Raw genomic sequence first — 25118 nt, 5'->3', positions numbered from 1 at the left:
ATGCACTTCCCGCAGTGTTTCGGGTCCCAGCTAGAGGCTAAACGTGGCCCCCCCCCCCGGGAGAGTGCAACCTGGACTCAGTGGGGGATCCAGATGACTCGAGCCAGACTTTAGCACAAGCTACTCCAGCCTGCTGTGGAGGCGTACAGACTGTGAAGTGGCCTTCTCCACCGACGCCGATTTCCAGTCCTTGCGCTCCACTAGATGTCAGTCTAGAGCAGTATTAATGCATACGACAGGCTAACACCCCCCTGGGGTTCATAGGGTGGCGATTTCCTTTCCGCCATGTCCGTATCCTGGCTGGATGTCCTCCAGAACACCAAAGCAACAACATGATGGGTTCAGGATCCTCAAGGAAGAGGCCACATTGATGACAAGGACCCACCCACACTTCTCTCCCCTGAGAGGCAGCAGGCCAAAGGTTCCTGCATATCACGTCTATCATGATCAAAGAGAGTCAGACTCCGGATTCCTCCTTCCGCCGAGCCAGCAGGTCTGCACGCCTCACGGAGCCTGAACGTCAGCAGGCAGCAGCTGGAGCCAAATCATTCCAGGCTTATTCCACATAAAGGTATTTCACTCTGCCTAGCTGATGAATCCTCATTATTAGCCTTAAGAAACCAGTGACCTGGTGAAGAACAGAAAAATAAAAAAATTAAAAAAAAACCTAGTGCCCCACTGCATTGTGGGCCATTTGCAAAGCCCACTGGGAGTCTGATCTACAGGCCGTGCGGTTTAGCCTGCCCAGTTAAGGACCCCCCCCTCCAAAAAACTACTCCCCAGTACCATACTCTACAGCTCCAGAAGCTTCTGGAAATCCTGGGATTTATACATATTTCAAACCCCCCCCCCTTTGTTGGGCCCCTTATACCCAGGTAGACACAGGCCAGACGCATAAGCAGCACAACCTATGAACGATGCAGAGCGGCCCCATCACAAATTCAAAGTGAAAGGGCCCTTAAGGGGCTTACTGTTAGCTGCTTAAAATTCTTCTGATGTAACCAAAGCAAATGGTTTGAAAACAAGAAGCGCACTCCAGCTAATTTATTTTGTTTACTTGGGGCAGGCCTGGCCCAGCTGCCTTTGTCCAGGCCTCTCTCCATGACATTTGTAAGGGCTTCAGAAATATTAGAAGGGATTATGGGTAACCTGGGTCACAAGTTACCCATACTTCACCTGGAGCTCCCGTTTCCAGGCCCTAATGGTTCGTTTGAATCACGCGGAGGCTGAAGATATGCGTCGGCCTGCCAGAAAACACTGCTCCAGGAAGAGAGAGGCAGTACAGGGACCCAGCTCAGAGCCTCGAGGGCCTTCCGGCTCAAGGCTGAGTGAAATGTCGAGGCAGATGCTGAAATGTCAGAGCATAAATACCTAAAAGTTATTCCCTGTGAGTGAGAGCACAGAAAATGCCCAGCCACCTTCAACTAGCCCAGCTTCTGCCCTGAAGTGACCAACAGCGTTTTCAAAAATGACAAATAAATAATAATTGGAACTCAGAACCCCCAGCTGGATTAAAGATTGCTGACTGCATAATGCTACCGTGCACTACAAGAATAAAGTGTCCAGTTAAGGACCCCCCCCATCCGTCCATCGTCTTTCTCATCACATCTTCCAGTACGAAGTTGCAGTACAAAAACAGGGAAATGTTTAAAAATGTTTTGTCTGTTTTGACATAAACGCCCTATTATTAAATCTAAGGTTGGCTTTAACATGAAACTCTTATTCCACATTTACTTTCAGCTACAAGAATACCAGATGAGGTGAGGGCTGGCTGTATGTGTTAATTTGGGTCTCACCCACCACGGTAAGCAGCGGCAACTCAGTGTTGAACTGTCAGGTTACACAGGAAAAACAGGAATGCCACACAACTGGAATGCCGGGAAAAGTTTAAACCCCCAAACCCCCAAAAGGCGATGAGCAGGGAAGCTCACATTCGCAACTGCAGGTCTGCAGAGATAAAGAGTCATGCATGACACAGAATTGCACAGTTCTTCCACCCCTGGAAGATATATTTAAAATTATACGCTTTTGGCAAGGGCAATAAACGAGCAGCCCACCTCACTGTAAATTTTATGCACCATCGACCAATGGGGGATCCAGATGACTTTCAAGGAAGAGGCATGGGGGGTGGGGGGCGGCAGTATCTGAAAAAGAAATATACTTCTTTAGTGTACAAACCTAAAAAGTAACACCACAATGTCTATGATTTGTTTATATTCATGCAATTCCATGTGCTACTAAAACTATACTTGCGTCACGTACGTAAGTTTGGGAAAACGGTACTCTGCATTCTATGACTGACATAAGTTCATGCAACACGGATGCACTAAGGAGCAACAGGAAGTGCATGGCGGCGCTCATCGTTAGCTCAGAAGAGATGGTGTCATATTTTGAAGAGGTGATGAGATATTTTGTCAGTAAAATGCATCTTACAGAACACTGGGTTTAAAGAAAAAGGCCCCGTCATTAAAGTATGCGCTCGGACTTCCCGCGCGGCGAGAAAACGGAGTTGTCTGCTTGCTTACGAACAAGAATGGTTTCAGTCTGACAGCCACAGGCCGTCATTGTGGCATTGCTGCTTTGTCCGTGGCGTCTGCCTGACAGTCTGGCTTATGCGGATTTAGAACAACATTCTGACTCGCATAACAAAACAAGATTAGAACCTTAACAGTCAATTTCATGAAAACATGATTAAGCCGGTCATACATTGGGGATAATGAGACAGAGTGTGATACATTAAACAAATAAAAAGAAGATATCCTCACTGTTTCTAAGCTGAGAGAGCGGCGGTAGCGACGAATGCACCCACGCTTTTGTAGTTGAGAAGCAGATGGAGGTCAGCCTAGATGGGAGGTCTTTAGGAACTGGGCCGCAGGTCCTGTCACACACCTGCCGATCAGGGTCCCCGTAGTGACAGAAACCGACAGACAAACCGATAGGGAAAAGTGGTGGAGCTCACGGCTGCATTCACTGGGACAATTAATGTTAATCATGATATGGTTTGGATCAACCATCCTAGGTTTGCCATTTCTCACTGTATAAATAAATCAAGACGAAACCAGATGCCACAAAAACAGAGCCACAAAAACCAAGCGTGCTAGGTGACCCTACACAGAGCGCTGCTCTGCAAAAGGCGTCCACTGTCTGGGTCTTCGGGATTCCCACAGGCATTTTGCGTTTTGCACCATTTCCTGTTAGTCAAGACTACGACAAAAACAAAACCGTCTAGTTGCATTTGTTATCACAGTTTTTCCATGGAGATAGGAAACCACACATCTGCCTTAACTACCCACGCGAAACTGGCTGTGAGTCATAATTTTTTTAAAAGGTAAAACACTGAGGTAACCTAACCTTAACCTAGACTAAGCTGACTGACATCAGGAGTGACCTGGTTAAAAATGTGTCTGTGCTCCACATGTGATACTTTTATAAAATGTGAGGCTTACAAGCACATTTCCTGTAAAAGGTTTAACGACATTTAAAATTAATGTTATAGTGTCCAGATCTATCTTTTTTGGTTAAATTTGCATACAATTTCTGCATTAAGGAGGGAGGGTCTTTTGAAGATGATTGCATACGAGTTCAAATCTAATTATTTCTAATTTCTTAATTCGTTACCTAGCCAACAGTTTCACAAAAATGTAATGACTTAAAATGTATGCATTTATACAAGTGCAAGTCTATCGGACTGAGCTGGTTCACCAACATTTCTACAGGGTACGACCTCAGAAACTCTTCGTGAGTCTGTACCTAGAAGACTTCAAGTATATATTCTTGACAACCATGCCACCCTCTGTCTTTTTTGACAGTTTTTTACCAAACAATTACAACAGGATCCCGTTTGTTTATACTTTGGCCGCTAATTTACCTGAGGTTCAGTCTCTAGTTCCAGGAGTTTAGCACCCCCCGCAAATAAACCCATGGTGCACGAACAGCTGATATACAAGGTTACAAGCTACGCCTCGCAAATCGTACAGGAGCCCTGCGGCGGGTCTGTTTGCAGCAGTTTTAGTTTTAAGCCACTATGACGCAAGTACGACCTGACAGAGGTGCCACTCCCCCCTTTACTAGAGGACAAGTTTAATAAAAATCTTTTGCGAATCACGACGTCCTCTCTGTAACCCTCTTACCCCCAAAGACTACTTGATCATTCTTGGTGTTCATTTATCAATCCTTTATATCTTCATGAAAATCTCTTTAGCAACCAATACACCATTTTCCACATCACCTTTATTTGCAATTAGCACGCAAATCAGACAATTGCAGCTTGGAACAAACCACGTCCTGTCATGTGAACACACGAGCCTGTGTGTATGATACCTCCTGCATTCAGAAGGCTCGAACATTAATTACGTACCATTCCCGGCAAAAGCAGAAATGAAAGAAGACCTCTGGTACGACTACAACGGCATTTATTTATAATTGCAGTTATTGCTATTTGTCACTCACAGAAGTGACTTGTCAGACTGCTCTGGATTGCGCGCCTGAGCGTACTTTCGATTTTGCCTGCGCTGGGACAGAGAAAAAAAGCACGCAAAGCCGTCGGGCGGCGCGTTAAGCGCACGCTGCCCCTTTAAGCCGGCGGTCCCGTCTAATTAGCGCTCTGTCGAGTCGCGCCGCTCTGGGGGAGTCGCGCTTGTACCGAACACTGCTATACCTGCCTGACCGCTGAGATACTTTAACAGGGCGCTTGCAAGGAGGAGAAAAATAAATAAATCAAAAGTAGTTGATCGCTTTCGATGATCACCTTTTCTTTGGTCCTGCTATGTAATATTACGCTTCGGGGTAAGTTTAACGCTGCGTGTGTGGGATGTATCAGGTGTAACACACCTGGCCGGAATATAGTACAGTCGGCTTCCTTGGAATTTTATAATGATTATATTGTGTTAAACGGCTTTTTGTTTCTTTTCGGCAGGTCGGACGTCGACATCTCCGGATCCTTATATTTAAATAATGCCGACAGTGGACCATGGGCTGTAATCCTATAGCGCGAAGGAATTAGTCGTGCCCAGGTCATATTACGTGTTGCATATTAAGGAGCGCTTTTTACACCCTGCCTTGAACAGGTGGAGCCGCGTCATTTCCCTGCCCCCTTCCCCCCGATCGTATCGGCTACCAGCGGGCTTGAAATGGGCAACCAGGTCGAGAAACTGACTCATTTAAGTTACGCAGAAGTTCCGACGGCGGATCCGAACGGGCTGGATCCCGAGGAAGACGCTCCGCGGATCGGGGTGTCCTACATCTTCTCCAGCGACGATGACGATCTGGAGGATAACGTCGGGGAAACGGACAGGGAGCACAAGGAGGAAGAGGCGCAGTATGACGGGCGCAACGAGGTGGAGTGCGCCGTCTATTACCGGGACGACTGCGTGTACGAAAGGAGCTCAAAGACCGGGGACTGGAGCACCTACTCCCCGGAGAACCTGCTGAATAAGTGCAAGCCCGGCGACGTGTTGGAGCTGGTGGCGACGGGCCAGTATCCGCACTGGGCCGTGTATGTGGGAGACTTTCAGGTTGTCCACCTGCACCGAGCCGAGATAAAGAACAGCTTCCTGACGGACGCTAGTCAAGGCAGACGGGGTAGGATCGTGAACGACCTGTACAGGTTTAAGCCCCTGAGTCCGGACGTGGTGGTGCAGAATGCCATGGAGCAGGTGGGGGCCAAGGAGCTTAGCTGGAGGAACTCGGAGTGCTTCGCCGCCTGGTGCCGGTTCGGGAAACGCGAGTTCAAAATCGGCGGCGAGATACGCATCGGCAAGCAGCCGTACAGGTTAAAAATACAGCTATCCGAGAAAAAGAGCCATGTGCTGGAGTTTCAGAGTTTGGAGGACCTGATCATGGAGAAGCGCAGGAACGATCAAATAGGAAAAACTGCTGTAGTCCAAGAGCTGGAAAACCATCTAAACTGTACGGATGAAACGAAGCACGAACAGGGTACCAACTAATGGATTAAAACCGGAGGACGGGATGGGAGAAACTAAGATTTAATGATGTGAATTAGGACGAGACAACGGGACTTCTGAAAAGCCCTGAAGTCATGTGTAAACATTTTTAATTAAAATTATGGCACAGCCAGTGTCATAATGAAACTAGTCGCTGATTGGTTCAGATCAGTCAATTATAAATATAGCAAGCAGCGCACGTGGTTACTGGTGCAAATACTCGCGGAACTCACATTACTCATTATTTACGGGGATCTTGCATCCGTATTAAATGCGGTTTTTTATGCTATGACAAAAGTAGGATGAAACACACACCCTTTACCCTGACGAAGCAAACGGGATTTACCGTGCGCAACTCTTAGAAAACACGATGGTCTTGGTAACTGAAGAGGAGACATCGTAAAGGTGAATTCATCGTGTTCCATAATATTCCATGAATATTTCAATCTCCGAGATAACGCTCCTTTTATAGTTTTACTCGGCCTGTTGTTACTTTTCACTGGCACTGCTTAGAGCACTTTAATCGACTAATAAATTGTTCGAAGAATTCATGTTCTGGACTTTATCATTAAGAAGCAGATGCACTGAAATAAACGCCTTACACACTTAAAATTATATATAGGTCTATATATCTCCAGCAATAATTCCCAGAACTCTCCTTTGGAACCTCCACCTATTTCCCCAGCACATCTTGTTTGCTTACCCAAGGACTAATTTAATCCAGTTAATTTAATCAGATGGTCAGGGTGGTGCAATATACCTCAAACTTGTACAACAGTTAAGCGCCCCTACACCGACTCTTCAGGAGTTCTGTGCCGTTTTAGCACCTGCTCTCAGGGTGTGTGACTTAAGTGCTTTAATAAAGTAATTTAAACACGAAGCTGAGCAAAAATCACCCTAACCATATCACAGAGAGCTGTGGCTCTGCATTCCTGTTCTGCTACATATTTGTGCTGGAAAAGGGTTTTGCCGACTTTGCCCCATAGGTTTGTAATTCACAGAACACGATCTGCTATTGGATGTCCGACAGATCTTTTAGGTCGTAGATTATCTAGTTGCCAGTGATCAACAGGTGGTTCAAGGTGACTTGTGGGACCATCTCGCCAGGTGCCTTCAAAGTCGGGCCTTTGGGGTGTGCCCCTCCGCCTGATTGTGTAGGGGGTGGGGTTTGGTTAATTATTTTCTTCACTGGTTATAATCATGTTGCTTGTGAAGGATCCTTTGTACGGTCTGTAATTAAAATGTTAGGTAAGAGGACATTTCTGTGTTCCAGTGCCGTCTGCCCTACCTTTCACTGAGTTTAAGTGGGCTGTACTGGTTCAAGTGCCTTTGGTTACTGATTTAGAAAGCAGACGGCCTCTGTACACTATGTTTTATTGAAGTATTTAATTGGAATGAGAGAACTAGCAAAGAATAACTTGTTTGCTTTTAACTTGTTGTTAAACTGTGCATAAACTTTACATTCTGTCAATTATGACCATGCAGTCATTTTTGAATATTTTTTTTTCTAATCTTAGGCTTGTGGTTATCAGATGGTGTTTTAGACCAACATTATTGCACAAGACATAAATCAGTCAGACTTAAATAATGTTTAATTACGCAGTATTGAATTAATTTTGATGTACTAATTAGGATTTCCGATGTTTTTAAATTTCAGTGGTATTGGCTCTTGAATGATCTGTGGTGGTTTCTCAATAGAACATAAATGTACTGTGTAGCTCTTTACCCAGTATGTTCACTTACACAGGAAGTCTGTAGCATTTCGTATTTCCTGAGAGAAAAAAATGGTGCCGTGTTATACTTTCCCTTAATTAACGCAAAAAACAGAAAGAGTACTTCTGAGTGGTTCAGGGTTTTGCTGCTAAGGGTTAAATTATGAACATCATATCAGTAATCTTTTTGTCTCTGTATTGGCACACAGACCAGAAAACATGGTTGTTTATCTGTCCAACCTGGGAAGGTCTCTTATTGAGTAGAGCTCTCTCACAGAAAGCAGACACACGTTGTGTGTGTGTGTGTGTGTGTGTGTGTGTGTGGTGGAGACTTATGCACAACCTAGACATTCAGAACAAACTCACGTCGAACTGCATTCAGCTACGGAAAGTTCAGTCGTATTCGGCAAATTCATTTATGTAGAGATTGTGAGACATAATATGATAGGCAGAAAATGGAGGCCTTCTATTTCCCCTAAAAATACATCCTTATTTAAAGTTTAATACTCACTGCTACTTTGGGCTCTTGTTATTTGTTTTTTTTTTCCTGCCATCGGCATGATATTTGTAATTTTCTGACGGATCTCTATGTGATGCTTTCTCTCTGAGTACGAGTTCCGATCTGCCTGCAGCTCGTTCTGTTATTGCGATATGATGACACCTTCTGTACCCTAACCCATTGCGTCGCCTTTTGATGTCACACTTCTGGCTGAAAATGAGGATTCCCCTCTTATTTGCTTCCCCTTTGATTTCGAACTGCTTTCCTTCCTCTGTAGGACCAGTTCATTCGGGTAACTTGCCAGTTTTATCAGTGAAACATGTCGACACATACAGCTAATGGACATTCTTATAAATCATTGCTGCTCTCTGCCCCTCCCCAGAGCTCCAGCCAGGATGGGTATGTAGGGCATGGGGTCAAAGAAGGTTTAAAACTATTTTGCGAGAAGTTACTCTGGCACCTGAACTTTCCAGGAGTCTGTTCTTCTTCAAATCAGTTTGGTGAGGGGGAGAGCTGCTGTGCACGGGATCTCTGCAGAGCTCCATACACAGTATTATGCTGATTGCGGAGGATGGTGAGCGGTCACACCGCGTGAACTCTGTCGTTTAAAGGAACGGACAGATCAGACTCTCGCTCACACCCCGCAACATTATGCATCAGGGCGACCAATGGCACTGGACCATAAAGTTCACTGGGCTTTTTGCTAGTCACATGACCCTCTCACTGCTTTAGGCATCTGGCATCTGTTGTTATAAACGGTTTGTGCTTGAAAACTGGCTGTGGGATCCGGACCTAGGAAATTCCTACGCAGCTTCTCCATTTATAATAAGACGCTCGGGCTGACCTGCCTTTTCTGTTTCACTCTGAGTCGTGAGTGCTTCTGTTTTACTGATTCTTTTAAATGATGATGGCTTTCCTCTGTTTTCCCATACCCCCCCCCCCCCCCCCCAACCCCTCCGATACGTTAGCGGTTTAAGTGCTGCGTTTTTCAGGCGCTAACCAAAAGCATTAACCCTCCCTTTCCAAGCTGCAGAACTCGGCAGGTCTGATGGTTTGCAATAACAGACTGTTCTGTTTTTATATGCATATGATGACAAGATGGAAAGAGCGTTTATTTGACTGCTCTCATACTACAAACATGTTATATCACTGAGACTTTAGAGACTCTGGGGGCCCTAGGTGAAAAATTACATGGAGCCCTCCAACTCTCCCTCCCCCCGTATGGTAAAATGTGTTACCTTTATTTTATGAAATGTACATTCATAATATCGACAAAGACAATTTAACTATTGGAGGAGGTGGGACCAACCAATCAGTATGTCTTGGTGTTGCATTTTCTAGTTCCTTGATTGGTTCAGAGAGAGAACCAATCATTTTTCCTTCTGCCCCCAGAATATTTTTGTGTAAGTGAAATTCCCAAGAGCAAACAAAGCTGATTTGTCATTGCAACGTGCCATGAAATCAGCCGCCCTTAGAGGGCGCTCTCCCACCTCGGGGCCCCGGGCCATTGCCTGCCCTGCCTGTCCTGTTGTTGCACTTCTGCTTTATGTGACTATTCTCTGTTCACATCCTCTAATTCCTCCATTTGTTACAAGACGCTGGTTTGTAGGTTAGAAAGCTTTTAAAATTCTAATGTTAACCCTCCAGTAGCTCCCCCCTGCACAAGGGTAATAATCTGTTGTTTTTCTTTCTGTAGTTTATACAGTGAAACATTAATTGCCCATAATCAGGCTAAAAACAATGATAATTGAACACCTGTTAACCATCTTATTGTTTTGTTAGTGTTTACTGCGGAACAATCTATATTTGCCCCACAGCCAGAAGCCATGAGTCGCCAAAGTGTTTCTCTGAAAACAAACCCATCTGAATGTAGATCCTCATTACCGTGTGTTTTATCAGTCTTCAAAATTTATTGGAATTGCGTACAACTGGACGGCAATCATTTCAAGCAACTCCAGAAACCAACTGCTGTTTTCAATTACATAGCTAAAGTGTTGATATTGCGTACGTTGCCGTAAGCTTCTAATTGGCATGTGTGCTTGCGAGCTCACGATCGGTGTCTGCATATCAGATCGCGATGCTGTGCACGCCTGGCCGGTCAGACAGTATTCTGGAGTGCTCGCACCTTCTTCGGTACCCTTTGCCTAGATCCTTTTTCTCAGACGAAGCCTGTCTGAGAGGAGTTTTAGTTCAACCGTCTTCTGAATTCAAAAATGTGGCGATATGAAAGTTTAACATAAACATAGAGGGGGGGGGGTGGTGCCGCCAATTGAAATACATACGTGTGACTGAATTTAAATTTCAGTGTCTAGATGGATATTAACGTCTGTGAATATTTAGGACTGAGTGCCACGGTTGAGCCTATTGTACAAAGTCAAATTTGCAATAGCTATGTCAACCAAAAAATGAATAAATAACTGCATCAGGTTGGGTGAAGAGATTCTTCATCACTTTTATGCCCTGATAATTTTGACCAATAGTTGAGCTAGAAATCATAGCGTAGGTGGACTGGCAGAAAATCAGGTGGGCCAGTCCCATAAAAATTTACTTGGAGACAAAATCACGCTACAGACTCAATTGTGTATTTATTAAATCAGCTTTTAAACAATCCATGGCATCACTAAGACCGAACTAGCAAAGCCAAAAAAATCTATTTGCCTATCAACGGCACATTTTCTCCGGTTGACCTAACCACGCACACAAATACCTGTCAGGCACCATCATTTTTGTCGTACTGTATCGCTCCCTGTGAATGCTGAACAGGTGGGCCTAGGACCACCGGGGTGCACTCCTGTCGCCGTGGTAACTTTTGACTGTCAGCTGATCGTTTGTCTGCCTCTTCCATTGACAGGTTGCTTTCTAATTGCTTTACATTTTTTCCTGGCTGCGCCCCGTGATTTATGGGAATACGGAGCAGCCGGTTTTCTCCTCAGAAAATGGAAACCATTAAACATGCCCCCTCCGAGGACCAGAGATGTGAGCACTGTGGCTCTTGCTTAATATTCTCTGCTGCCAAATTCATATATTTTCTCTTTTATGTCTGTCAAATATGTGTGAATTAAATGTGAGTGAATAGAGACATTGCTCCGTTATTTATGTCCCTTACTGCCCACCGTACCAGTGTTTCCGTTCCCATCTGGGCCTCTAATCGGCCCCTCGAATCAGTGTTTTGGGGAAAAGCCTGAGCTGATGAATTGGAGGAGGCCTGGTTTGTGCTGCCCCACATTATACTTAATTGCAAAATTTCCTGTTGCACAGACTGCATATTGCACATATCTGCTATCTGACTGCTACCAGAAGGTTTCTTGAGAAGATTTGCACGTGAAACCTTTTTTTCTAGCAGCTATCTCACATTTTATTTTTTCTGTTCTGTGGTCCTTTAGATTGCTGGGTAAATATAGTGCTGACAAGTACATTCTGGTATGGTTCAAGACCTGAAGTGTATATCTTCGTTTTTTTTTTTTTTTTTTTAAACAAGCCACTGGTGCTCTTTATCCAAAGACCTCTTTATGCACTGTTTATACTGCTCTTAATGGAGAACTGCATTTTCCAGCAGGCTACAACGGACACACTGTACTATACAATTCCAGTTGTTGTTCATATTTTAAAATGTGGGTGTGAATGCAGCAGTATTGTTTGAGTATAGTCACGGAGGATGCACCTTTTTTGAATCTAGACCGCAGTCACCAACATGCTAGTGGTTAATGAGGTCTGGCTCTTCAGCATTACATATCCATTGTACTTTTGAAGCAGTTTAAAAAAAAAAACCATCTTGAATTAAAATGATGCTTTGATCAGATCCATTAGCATCCAGGCTGAATGGAGCTACGGTTGAGTTGTCAGGAGATACAAGGCAAGTCTGAACCAGTCCAGGCAAGCTGTGGCCTCTGCCGTTTCCCCTGTGTGAGATGATTGAGGAATTTCCTGCATGTCACTTTTTTTGGTGGTCTTCTGTGCCAGCCTGTCATCTTGGGCTTTCTTGTCCTCCCCAGAAAAGTCCCCTCTGGGCGATTTGGTTTCCTCCCACCGTCCTGAGACGTGCAGCTCATTTGACATGGTGTTTGTGTGGGCGGACATGCATGAGAGTCCTACAGAGCACTGGTGTTCCGTCGATGGTGGACCCCACCTACACCGCCGCGTGTTTCCTGGCTTGGGCTTCAAGTCAAAGCCCCACAAACACAGGAAGGCAATTTGTGGAAGTGGATAGTTCAGCTGAAGCGCCTGTTCTAGTGAGAGACTTTGGGGCAATCACAGAAGGGCTATCAACGTGTCACGGAAAGGCGTCCAGAAGTGCAGTGGGCAGTAATTCCATCCATCCATCCATTTTCCAAACCGCTTATCCTACTGGGTTGCGGGGGGTCCGGAGCCTATCCCAGAAGCAATGGGCACGAGGCAGGGAACAACCCAGGATGGGGGGCCAGCCCACCGCAGGGCACACTCACACACCATTCACTCTCACACGCCCACGCACACCTACGGGCAATTTAGCAAGTCCAATTAGCCTCAGCATGTTTTTTGGACTGTGGGGGGGAAACCGGAGTACCCGGAGGAAACCCCACATCGACATGGGGAGAACATGCATGTGAGAACTCCACACACATGTGGCTTAAGCGGAGACTCGAACTGGGCAGTAATTACAACTAGTAAATAATTTAACTTTCACCCAATAAACCGATCAAACATGCAATCAGATCTGTACATTTGTAAATTAGAAAAAAGTCAGGGTTTGTCATAAAATGCCAACATTGGGAAAATTTTTAATTTCGAGGAAGGTGATGGAGAAACAATGTCTTAGGTATTTATTCATACTTATTTTATACATCCATATATTGTACAGTAGCATTTTTAGTGTGTTTTATAGTTTATGCTGCTACACAAACCTACAGCACTCCCATATTATGTGTTAATATTCTTTGTATGCAGTTTAATGCATTTGTTTCCATTGATATGCAAATTTACTGCACACAATGGCTAACCTGCTGGTAATGCTACTAAATCAGGTTTTTTAAGAGCTGGTGGAGGACGTTCAGGTCTGTTCTATTTTCTGACGTTTGTTGCCCCAATGAAAGGTTCCTTTTGCGATGAAGATGAACACCACAGACGGAAATGCTTCCTGAAGGACCATCAAACAGCTGGGTGGTTTACTTCAGCTTATGGTATACTGTTGTACCTTGAAGATGGTCCTATGGCAAGCTTGCATTCCATGGTCACCACGGAGATCTTTACTGAAGGGCCTCGAGAGGCTGAGGTTCATGCCTCTGAGTTTCTCCTCTTTGGGTTCCCTTCATCGTGTTGGAGGTTTAAGGCTCCCTCCAGCTGTTGGTAGAATTGTCATTCCAAATCCAGAGGGTCTCTGCTCACACCATGTTCTGATGCTGCTCCTCGGCAAGTGTCGACAGATCCTGGTTGAAAAAAATAAGCTAGCAAAGAAATATTTAGTGGCCTAACTCTCTGCTGCGAAGCAACCAGCTTGCTGTTTGCTCTGCATGACACATCGGGCCCTTCCAGGTTCCACTCGACAGTCTGTGCTCTTATGAAGCGTTAATCATATCACATGACATCGTTTGAACATATCAGAACAATAGAAGCTGCTAGTTTAGTGGCCAGATTTCTGTAGTGATTTCCAAAGGCCAAATGGCATGTGCTTTTTAGCTCATAGCTGCCCTGTGTCACTGCTGTGATGGCCTGACATCTACTGCCTATAACACTAAGAATGAAGGTAGGGAATTGATAGAACATTCACATGGCTGACATCATGCACTAATGGAGAGATCTGGCTGTTTTTCATTGGTGGAATGTAATGTATATTTTCCAAGTGTCAGAAAGGGCAGCTGACTGGTGGTACAGACTTGCTAACCAGCTTCAGACATCTGGATTGTTTAGTCACGCTTTTAGGTTGTTACCTTGTTGCATCTCAGCAGCGACCAACTCAAACCCCTGTGACCCACTGGCTGTACTGGTTCCAGCTCCAATCATGCTTTTAACCAGTCAAGCTTCCAACAAAAGGCCCCTATTGAGGATTCCATGTACATTTGCTGTGTTGAATCAAGCGATATGAAGGTGAATCATAAATTGACAAAAAAAAACTTTTCACCCTTGAAAATTCACTTGAAAGAACAATAATCAATGATTCATATTTTGATCAATTAATAATTACTTGAATTCTTTCATTCTTACCCCTCATGCAATTAAGTTGCTTTAAATAATTGATTAATCAATACTTGCTCAACAATAATTTATTCTAGTTTTCTGAAGAAATCAGAAAAGAAGGACATTGTTTTGTGCGAAGTGATACTGTGATTATTTCTAATAACAAATTAACCAATTATGTTCACCACAAAAAGGACAGGAAGGTCAGTCAAAGCCAAAACTTTATAGTTAATTAAGATCTCAGCATGTTCTGCTGAGCATGATGTTTGGGGTTTGACCCTCTCTGTCTGTGTATATCAATAATAACAACAATTTGTCTAGTCAATGGCTTATAATACACTGTGTTAAATATTCTAGGTGTTTTGAATTAAAAGTGGGGAACATTGGTTTGATACTGCTAGACAAAGAAATACTATTTACATTGGCTCATAATCACAATAGATTAGCCAGTACTGGTTGTTACTTTCCCAGTATGTCACTGAACTGGGTCAATGAAAGTCTGGAGAATTCTCTAGAGGAACTGCCAGGTCTTTTTTTGTTGTCTTCAATTCCATCCTTGTATGAAAGCAGCTTTTGGAACGGGACGGCTCCTGTGTAACTCTGGTGATGGAGAACCGATCTTAGGACAGCCCATCACCAGCGCCCCAACCCTCCCCCCCCCCCCCCCCCCGATCTGGAGCCTTCATCTCTTGTCCCGCTCTGCCTGCCTGACAGCCAATCTGTGAGAGCCAGAATACACATTTGCAGAAAGGTAATTTATTTCCCATGCAAACTTCCCCACAGAGACCAATATTTCCTCTTTCTGCAGGTCTTACTCAAACTGACTGTTGTACTCATTTGCATACAGATGTGGTTTCCGACGCCTTCTTCTGCACTGTCTAACTACATATAGCCAGTCACCGTGTCCTTAGGCAATGTCACATTTCCCTAAATCTCCTGTATTCTGTTCCAGTACCTAAATAATAAAACTGTCCCAGGTACCAGATACCTGCAGCGCCCCCCCCCCCCCCCATCCTTTTGGACTGATTCACAGCTTTCCCAGCTTGTCTCTGGCTGGATCTCTGTTGGACTTCAAACGACTAATTGGGGATGTTTTATGGGAGTAAAAAGACCTACTGAATCAAATTATGCTAATTGGAAAATGCGCCTCCCCCTTCACACACTCGAGCTTTGTGATGAAAGCAAACGGGGGCATAATACAGCAAATTATTCCCTTAATGTTCTGCTGTCTCTCACTCGGCGGCGGATGAACGCCCGAACAGCCCTTTTGAATGGGCATTCGCCTCGGGTGCCCTCGGTTCAACTGGAAAGAATGGGGATGATCCTCTCTCAGGCTCTTGTGCGGAATTAACCGGCTCTCACGCCTGTCTGCCGTCGTTGCCACATTGTGGGAAGGGAATCGACCCAGAGTCTATCCCCACCTCGGGCTTAATTTGCACACTTCTCTCCCTGTTATTGAAATCTCCAGAATGAATGATGTTTATGATACTGTTAACTGACATGAATGCCCAGAAGCTCTGCTCACCCATACATACATACAAACACACCAAGGACACCATTTCGGTGAGCTACGTAACATAAATGTGTGTGATACTGTCCATTTGGGCATCGCTTACGATGCGCTGGCCACCTGCACGGGAAAAATTGCTGGAGTCACCCAACAAGGCCAGGCTTCACTGCGGTGTCGATGCACTGCCCCGTGTCACTGTGCGCCCCAGGCAGCCCCGAGGGCACATCCCCATCTTCTGTTGCCAGCGCCATTTGCTCAGTCATCCCAGCCCCGGAAAATCCCAGAATCGCTTCCCGATGCCTCTACAACGAGGTAGTTGTGAGCACTGGACGCCAGGTACCTGCTGGGCCAATCAAAGCTCAGCAGATTCTCATTAAAAAGAACCTGTAGGCACGGTAATATCTGGCGACTGAAATGCAAACAGAGCATGTGCGGATTTTCTGTGCGTGCTGTGACTGCATGGCGTGCCAGGACCCTCCCTTCCCGCTCAATTAGCCCCACATTCGGGGACGTGTGACTGCAGCAGCGTGTCCACGATGATGAGACAGTGAACCTACAGAATGAGTCGGATAATGTTGGAAGGCTTGACAAAATCATTGGAAGTAACTGATCTGTTTGATAATGCTTATGGCTGTTGTCCTCCTGAGAGCCCCAGTTTCATGCATAGGTAAAATATTTTGGAAAGCTGTCTCTCTGGAAAACTCATTGTTTTGAATGCTGATTTGTCCTCATCTGCGCCCGTCAAATGAGGGAACCGCTTTCAGTCCCCATGAGGCGCTGATTGGCTGAGACTACCTGCTGTTGATATAATGTGTCTTGTTCAGACCTGAAAACTCAGGTGCATAGCAACCAGTAGCGACAGGGATGACATGCACCTTCCAAATATTTCTTTTGGATACATTTATCCGCTCTCCCCCCCCAAAATAATAGACCTTTACATTGAAATTATAAAGCTGTGTTTCCCCCAATATCAAACTCTTCCCTCCCTTTGGTTAAGTTGGCCGCCATTTAGACACACAACACAACAACCCTATGCAAAATGGATGCCGAATATATTCAATATTTTCAAAAACATTACAGTGGATTAATACACAACCGAAGGTTTTATATATAAAGGTTATATATGTATATATTTATGATTCCATGTGTTGACTTCTGCTTAAGAATCTGAGAAGCTTTTGGGATATTGAGGTCACCATCCAGGATCCCTCGGTGTCGCTGTTGGACCTCCTCAGACACCGTTCCATGAAGTATTCCAGTCTGCAGGAAATGAAGCCCTTTTTCACTTTCTCTTCCTTTTGTAGGAATGCTGCTTATTAATGTGGTCTCTGGAAACACTCTCTGTATTTGCAGTGATCGCTACTTTTTCTACGAGACAACAGCTGAACGTACTCAGCCTCCGCCCTGGCATAGCCTTCCGGAACCTTCCCACAGCAATCTGACACATGGTTATATGCAGCCACTACAGAATCAAGGTGGAGGAAGCAAAACGGGTGGAGATGTAAGGATCGGGCGATTTTGGTAGGTGGTGTGCCCAGAGGCAGCCCCGAGGAGCACACACCATGCTGAAGTCATGCCAACATCCCTCACCTCTGGAGACAGTCATGGAGCCAGCATGGTGCTGACACAGTCCAAGGACAGCCAGCGCGTCTGATGACCTAAAAGACAGCCCCTGTGATTCATTGTTTACTGCTGCGCAGTGCAGCACTAAAATTACGTCTAATTGCATAGTATTATTACATACCCATGACCCAGCAACTGTCCCCCACTCCCTGGTCAAATTCGGCTTCAACGAAAATATGTTTGTGACCCCGAGAAAACAAGCCAAGTCACATGAAGAAGGGAAAAGGGAAAACAGTTAACTGCTGTCAGACAAGCATAAAATATTGTGGTCATGATCTGTCTTTCATGAAACGACTCTCCTACTAAATTGCTGAAAATTGTTTCTTAGTTGGAGGGGTTATTATTTAAAATATGTGAATTTGAGATGCATTCTGCTGCCGAGATTGATTCGGTTCAAGGCAGACTGGGAATGAAGGAGAAACGGATGAGGGCAATCATACTGCAGAGGCGAAAACGCCCCAGCATGTCCGTCACAGTGGGACCTGCTCTTCTCCTGAGTCATTCAGACTGGATTGCCTGTGTTCTTAATGGCTGATGGGAGTGGCGAGCTACAGTTAAACCTCGCCTTGTTATTTCTGTGCTTGTTTGTTATGATTCCCCGTCCTTTAGACTCCATGTCACTCAACAATAGGAGGGTGGGACCCAGGAAGTGGTGACGTTAGGGAGGAAGTGACCGGACACATCAGAAGAACAGGAAGTCATTCAGCTATCTAGCCCCTCTGCAGAGTTATTTAAACAAAGCATTTTAATAAAATCTGTCTGATTCAAAGACATTAAGGTTATGAAGTGGTCCTCCTTATTGCCCTCCCCCTGGCATGGAGTTGAAGGTGATGCCATGGTGTAGTGGGTCTGGGGGGGTACTGGTAGCAGGGGAGGGGGTGCCTTTTCACAATTCAGCCTTATCAAAGTCTTTGTTTCTTTGTTCAGTGGCCAACCCCCCCCCCCCCCCTTCCTGCCAAGCCCCCTCCCCTGAGAAACCCTACAAGGTCACGTTCTTGCCTTAGAACAATTTTAAAAGAATCCACCCCCCCCTCCTCCTTTGAGAATCCCTGTCTTGCTCTTTTTTCAGTTTTGATGACCCCACCCAAACTCTCCACTCTGGTGGAAATTAAAAGGTAAGTGATCTGGAATACTGTAGTCTGCATATACTAACCACAGAGTGCAGTTGTTTGTGTGTTTATGTATTTAAACAGCAGAAACATGTTGATTTTTGTAATATTACTTGTTGCAAAAGGTTTCTCTGATGGCCAAACCACCATTTTCATCAAGTGTCATCATACAGGACCCCCCCACACACACACATCTTCGTCAGGACCTGGACCACCCCCCCCACCACCACCACCACCACCACCACCACCTTTTTGTGTAGCAGACCACAGTCCACGGGTCACTTTTTGTCACCAACGTGCATCAACACTGACATTCTGGCAGTACATGACGAAGCAGGAGACCCCTGGAATGAAAATCTAATGCAGTCATTTTAAAATCTGTAGCATAAAACAGTCATTAACTTAAAGGTCTCCGATTTATATCAAAATGCAAATAGCCACTTTTCTTTCTACATCTGACCTTCATTCTTTTTTAATTAGAATAATATGGGGTGGCCTGCGCGACACGGCCCAGTGTCCCCCAGTACCCGGCCTTTACTGGCACAGCAGGCGACTGGCCGGAGACGCACACAGTGGACGTGCTCATGCTGCACGTAGACATGCTGTCCTCCACATACCCCAGTTTCCCCCCCCAAAGGAGATTTTCAGAGGTTCCCACGTGCTGTGTGTGGCACTGTGCTAATGTGAGTTTTTATTTGGGGGGGGGGAACAGTTAGAGGCAAGGGTTGGATGTAGGTAAGAAGTAGTTCAGGTCCCCGGGGCTCAGTTTCCCATCCAGTAGAAATGCCAGTAAAACCATGCGACTCTGCATAAGATTTTTTTTTCATCCCAAAAGATAAACCCCCGATAAAGAAAAGGCTTGTTTACAGAGTTTGTAAGCATGTTACTCCACCCTAACCCCCCCCCCCCCCGAGTGTCGGATGGCTGCCAGATAGACTCCTGTTCCCGGCCGCTCCGCTATCAGTTTGGGAGGCTTCCAGGATATCCGTCGTTTGTGTTTGTTGATTCCCAATGTTTGCTTTTCACATGGGATGCGGCAAACATGCGCAGGCCCACAGCAGCACTGGCTTTTAGGCGAGTGGCGTGACTCCCAGTAACACTCACTTAGTCTGCTCTGGGACCTCTGGGGAGAGCGAACACAGGAGCACAGGAGCTCGACAAGCTGCTCCAAATGTATCTGCATGTTGGCTGCTGAATGCTGATTTGTCCTCATCTGCGCCCGTCAAATGAGGGAACCACTCTCAATCCCCATGAGGCGCTGATTGGCTGAGACTACCTGCTATTGATATAATGTGTCTTGTTCAGACCTGAGTAACAGGTAAACGCTTATGGGATCACGTTAGGGTTAGTGAGTCCAAAGTGAGGGGCCTGTCAGTGTGGACAGACAGGACCTGAGGAAACAGGGGGCCAGAGGCAGGTGGGACGTCCTGCAGCCGGATCCCTGAACCCCACCCTTCAGGAAAAAGGTGAACAGAATGAGCAAAGAGAGCCACTCTACCCAGGAAGAAACGATGGTTAATCATTTGCCCGAGCTGCGGGTGAGCTCTCAGTCTCCCTTTGGAAGCCGCCATTGTGAGATCAGAGTCGAAGGTGTGGACCAGAGGCCTTCGAAAGTCGATAAGAGAGCTGGATGGGGACAGGTTCACTTCCAGGACCCATTACTGCTTCTTTAAAATTTGATCATGCCCTAAGTCACAAAGTTTGTCGTTTCACTCTCTCCATGTATAACAGGCTAAAGAAAAGAGCCTGCATCAGGCTGCATCATTTTCGGCCGGTTTCTCGTCTGCCTCTCTGTCTCCGCTTTGAGTGGTGCATGTGCCATGGGCTCACAGTCTGACGCAGGGGCCACGCTAAGGCGCTCACAGCCTGACGCAGGGGCCACGCTAAGGCGCTCATAGCCTGACACAGGGGCCACGCTAAGGCGCTCATAGCCTGACACAGGGGCCACACTAAGGTGCTCGCAGTCTGACGAAGGGGCCACACTAAGGCGCTCACAGCCTGATGCAGGGGCCACGCTAAGGCGCTCGCAGTCTGACGCAGGGGCCACGCTAAGGCGCTCACAGCCTGATGAAGGGGCCACGCTAAGGCGCTCGCAGTCTGACGCAGGGGCCACGCTAAGGCGCTCATAGCCTGACACAGGGGCCACACTAAGGTGCTCGCAGTCTGACGAAGGGGCCACGCTAAGGCGCTCTCGGCCTGACGCAGGGGCCACACTAAGGTGCTCGCAGTCTGACGAAGGGGCCACACTAAGGCGCTCACAGCCTGATGCAGGGGCCACGCTAAGGTGCTCACAGCCTGACACAGGGGCCACGCTAAGGCGCTCGTCACAAGCCCCACCCCATTGTACATTGCATGTAAGTCTCATTACAATTATATTTAGAGAGCAGTTTTTATGAAAGCATGTCCCATGTTTCATTCATGATATCCATCTCCCCTTCATTAGCCTTGACGAGCAACGACGGGCTACTGTAACACACCCCCCTCTTACTAACCCCCCCCCCTCCCCCCACATGACCCTGGGTTACAGGATTAACAGCCACTCTAATCCTCCACCCCAGAAATGGCACAGCCTTCTGTCGCAGGTGCAGCACAGGCTGATCGAAGGCCAACTTGGGTGGTTCTAATACTGCAACCTTGTCGGGGGGAGCGGCCCTGTGAAACGGCCCCCTCTGGGCCCCTCCCATCTGCCATTAAAGCCGCCACGACCATGAGCAGCAGGACAACATTCCAGACCAAAGAGTTCCATGTGCAGAGTTAAGGTGGCCTTTGGGGAGGCCATGCTGGGGAGGGCGCTATATAAATGTAATATACCTGAGTAGCTAAAAATACCCCCCCCCCCAGTGGGGTTTGTTAATCAGCTTACTGATGACCTCCAGCACACGTCTGCAGTCAGATGGTTTACATTTGTATGTTTGTATGAGGTGCTTCCTTGGTAATAGGACCCCTGCAGGTCTTCAGCGGGATAGCGCTCACGCAGAGCTGCTGCCTCAGTGTCGAGGACCGAAGGCTAGCACTGCAGAGCCTCCCCTGCCTCCATCACATGCCGCCTTGCTCCCGTGAAGATCCGGAGAGTCCCAGACACCTTCTGGGATTTGGGATTTTAACACCTGAGGTGTTTCAGGTTAAATACCTCTCTTGAGGGTTCAACAGCAGGGCCCCCTTTTGGGACTTGAACCAGCAACAGTGTGGCTATTTAACCACTTTCATCTCCTGCCCGATCTGATTTGGCACCAGTCCTACATTTCTGGACAGAACATGGCACCTTGTTTCAAATCTTTTCAAACCATTTTGAACACCAATGTTGTCTACCCCTCCCCCCCCACGCATTAATGCAAGGGATGAGGGGTTTCATCAAGCACAGCCGAACACGGTGATGGGGTTGTCGTTTCCGTGGATACCCCGGCTACTGCCACCGTGGAGTTGGCACACAGCTGGCATTGAGCAGCACCCTTTGTGCGCGTCACGCTGTGTCCGCCAACGCAGCCAGAACAGCCTGGCCGGGTGAGTACTCCCGATAAAATTAAGACTCCGTGGGTACCTTCAATACACCGTAATATCGCAGGCGGAAGACCAAGCGCATCGGCATGCAAACAGTGCTTCAAAGAACATTGCATTTCACTGCATTTCACTGTATTCTCAGCATGCACTTTGTTTGGCTTTACAAAGTACTCTGCGTCTGTGACTGAAGGCCAGACCTGAGGCTGTTCACTTAAAGCAAGCCAGCTGTACGCCATAACATTGACAGGAAGTGATGTGATTCATGGCTATGTCACCCGGAAGAGGGTGAGTCTTTTTAGTTACGAGTGAGAGGGGGTGTGTAGGCCTGAGGGCAGTGGCTCTGAGATTATTGATAAAGATCTTGTGAGTTGATGACGTTTGTATCTGGGCACGCTTTGTGTTTTTCCCTGTAATGTTTGAATGAACCCACTGAACAGTGAAGTCCTTGTCATTCCACCGCAGCTCATAGTGCAGAACTGCCAATTTCTGGGAGTTCCTTACAGCGTGACTCCTCCAGTGATCTTTCCTTAATTTGAAGGTTCATGTTGACATCATCCTCCAGACAGCACGGCACTTGCCTTGGGATTAGGGAACACTACACTCCGTGCTCCTAGGAAGGCCGAGACTCCCAATCCTGGTGGTGCGATAAGTGGATGAGCTTGATTATGTGCGGGATGCGAACACGGATCTTCGCAGGATTGAGGCACCAGCTGCCTGACCACTTACGCCTGAATCGCTGGTATCCTTGTTTGCTAAACAACTAGGTTTGCATTTTTCTGGGAATTTTCTCCAATTCCCCATGTCGGCCCCCAGGACAGGTCAGGACTTTGACCTCGGCGCCCGTTCCGCTTACCTCCGTGACTGGTGATCTGCACGTCTCTTATGTTCTGTCCGGAAGGCATTACCTCCCCACTTCCTGTGAAGTCCGGCTAGACAGGAAGTACAGCTCACCTTTGAGTTTGGTGTAGCTCAGTTACATAAAAGAGATAAACAAGCAAGACGGGTACTTCGGAAAGACCTCGCCTGGCTAAAGCTGCTTGTCCTGATCTGTGCTCTTCAACTTCTGTGTCAAAACCCCTACTGTAACTGTTATTAATTAGGAATAATTCAGTAATGTTTTGCTCGCAGCTTTGTGACACATATCTTCCTATCTCCATGACTGGATATCTCACTGTACAGCTCAATGGTCTCTGGGGACTTAAACCAAAATCCTTGATCTTCCAAAAAACCTTGGCTTTTACTGTCATGTTTATAAATGTCCCTCCATGATAAGCCTGAACTGCCCCACGTCCTTGCTGTCCTCCTCTTCCAGCTCGTTCCTGTGAGCTGAGATGTAGAAGTGTACCAAAGGGTATAATCCGAGCCTCCGGGCTTCCTGTTCTCAAACTCTCTGCTTTTTTCTCAAAGCATCACTATTTATCGCTGTATATTCTCAGCTTCCGTAGAACCATGGGGTGCGCTCTTTGTAAGATGTCTGCTTTAGCGTCTTATCTTTTGAGGTCTGTTCTGAGTCGTGCAGCTTGATGCTCTAACCGTCTTTGTCTCGTGTTGGGCAAACGGTTCTAACAAGTAGGAGATAAGCCAAAGAAATTAAGCTGTGCCTGTGGGTGCTGCAGCTACTGGTATCCAGGATGGCACAGCACAGCATGGCACAGAGAGGCACAACATGGAGCAGAGAGGCACAGCATGGCACAGAGAGGCAAAACATGGCACAGAGAGGCACAACATGGAACAGAGAGGCACAACATGGAACAGAGAGGCACAACATGGCACAGAGAGGCACGGCATGGAACAGAGAGGCACGGCATGGAACAGAGAGGCACGGCATGGCACAGAGAGGTACGGCATGGAACAGAGAGGCACAGCATGGAACAGAGAGGCACAGCATGGCACAGAGAGGTACAGCATGGCACAGAGAGGCACAGCATGGAACAGAGAGGCACAGCATGGCACAGAGAGGTACAGCATGGCACAGAGAGGCACAACATGGAACAGAGAGGCACAACATGGCACAGAGAGGTACAGCATGGCACAGAGAGGCACAACATGGAACAGAGAGGCACAACATGGCACAGAGAGGTACAGCATGGCACAGAGAGGCACAACACGGAACAGAGAGGCACAGCATGGCATAGAGAGGTACAGCATGGCACAGAGAGGTACAGCATGGCACAGAGAGGCACAGCATGGCATAGAGAGGTACAGCATGGCACAGAGAGGTACAGCATGGAACAGAGAGGCACAACATGGCACAGAGAGGTACAGCATGGCACAGAGAGGCACAACATGGAACAGAGAGGCACAACATGGCACAGAGAGGTACAGCATGGAACAGAGAGGCACGGTATGGCATAGAGAGGCACAACATGGAACAGAGAGGCACGGCATGGCATAGAGAGGTATAGCATGGCACAGAGAGGTACAGCATGGCACAGAGAGGCACAGCATGGAACAGAGAGGCACAGCATGGAACAGAGAGGCACGGTGTGGCATAGAGAGGCACAACATGGAACAGAGAGGCACGGCATGGCATAGAGAGGTACAGCATGGAACAGAGAGGCACGGCATGGCATAGAGAGGTATAGCATGGCATAGAGAGGTATAGCATGGCACAGAGAGGTACAGCATGGCACAGAGAGGCACAGCATGGAACAGAGAGGCACAGCATGGAACAGAGAGGCACGGTGTGGCAGAGAGACGCACAACATGGAACAGAGAGGCACGGCATGGCACAGAGAGGTACAGCATGGCACAGAGAGGCACAACATGGAACAGAGAGGCACAGCATGGATCAGAGAGGCACGGCATGGCATAGGGAGGTACAGCATGGCACAGAGAGGCACAGCATGGCACAGAGAGGTACAGCATGGAACAGACAAGCTGACTGGAGCGTCCGGGCAAGTTGGACCTATGGGTCCATCGTACGCGAATCACCAGCGATTACAGGAATCAAAGACAGATGCCAGCTATTATTTCCAGAAGCTTCTTTTGTTTACACAGGTCTCTCACGTCATACTCTTTCCATAGCGACAGGGCTGCGGAGTGTTAATTGTCTCGCAGAAGGAAGAACTTTGT

General features: G+C 46.9%; 2 protein-coding genes across 3 annotated transcripts in view; one reads left to right on the top strand and one right to left on the bottom strand.

Moving 5' to 3' along the window:
• washc5 (WASH complex subunit 5) overlaps positions 1-25118 on the bottom strand; it is a 108548-nt gene that overhangs the window by 40880 nt on the left and 42550 nt on the right. The window lies entirely within an intron of this gene.
• On the top strand, positions 4114-7419 carry lratd2b (LRAT domain containing 2b). Of its 2 annotated transcripts, none has more exons than XM_049025106.1 (2): positions 4114-4394; positions 4916-7419. In XM_049025106.1, exon 2 carries the CDS (start codon positions 5130-5132, stop codon positions 5943-5945), a length of 816 nt encoding a protein of 271 aa, XP_048881063.1. In that variant the 5' UTR covers positions 4114-4394; positions 4916-5129; the 3' UTR covers positions 5946-7419. The 2 variants fall into 2 exon arrangements, with proteins under 2 accessions (XP_048881063.1, XP_048881062.1); XM_049025105.1 differs by lacking the exon at positions 4114-4394 and adding an exon at positions 4424-4785.

The sequence above is a fragment of the Brienomyrus brachyistius genome, chromosome 9 (assembly GCF_023856365.1).
Source record: "Brienomyrus brachyistius isolate T26 chromosome 9, BBRACH_0.4, whole genome shotgun sequence".
NCBI lineage: Eukaryota > Metazoa > Chordata > Actinopteri > Osteoglossiformes > Mormyridae > Brienomyrus > Brienomyrus brachyistius.
This window is presented reverse-complemented; position numbering and strand designations above follow the sequence as displayed.

Excerpts from the sequence above, each read along its gene's own strand:
- lratd2b (XM_049025106.1), top strand. The coding sequence starts at position 5,130 with ATGGGCAACCAGGTCGAGAAACTGACTCATTTAAGTTACGCAGAAGTT.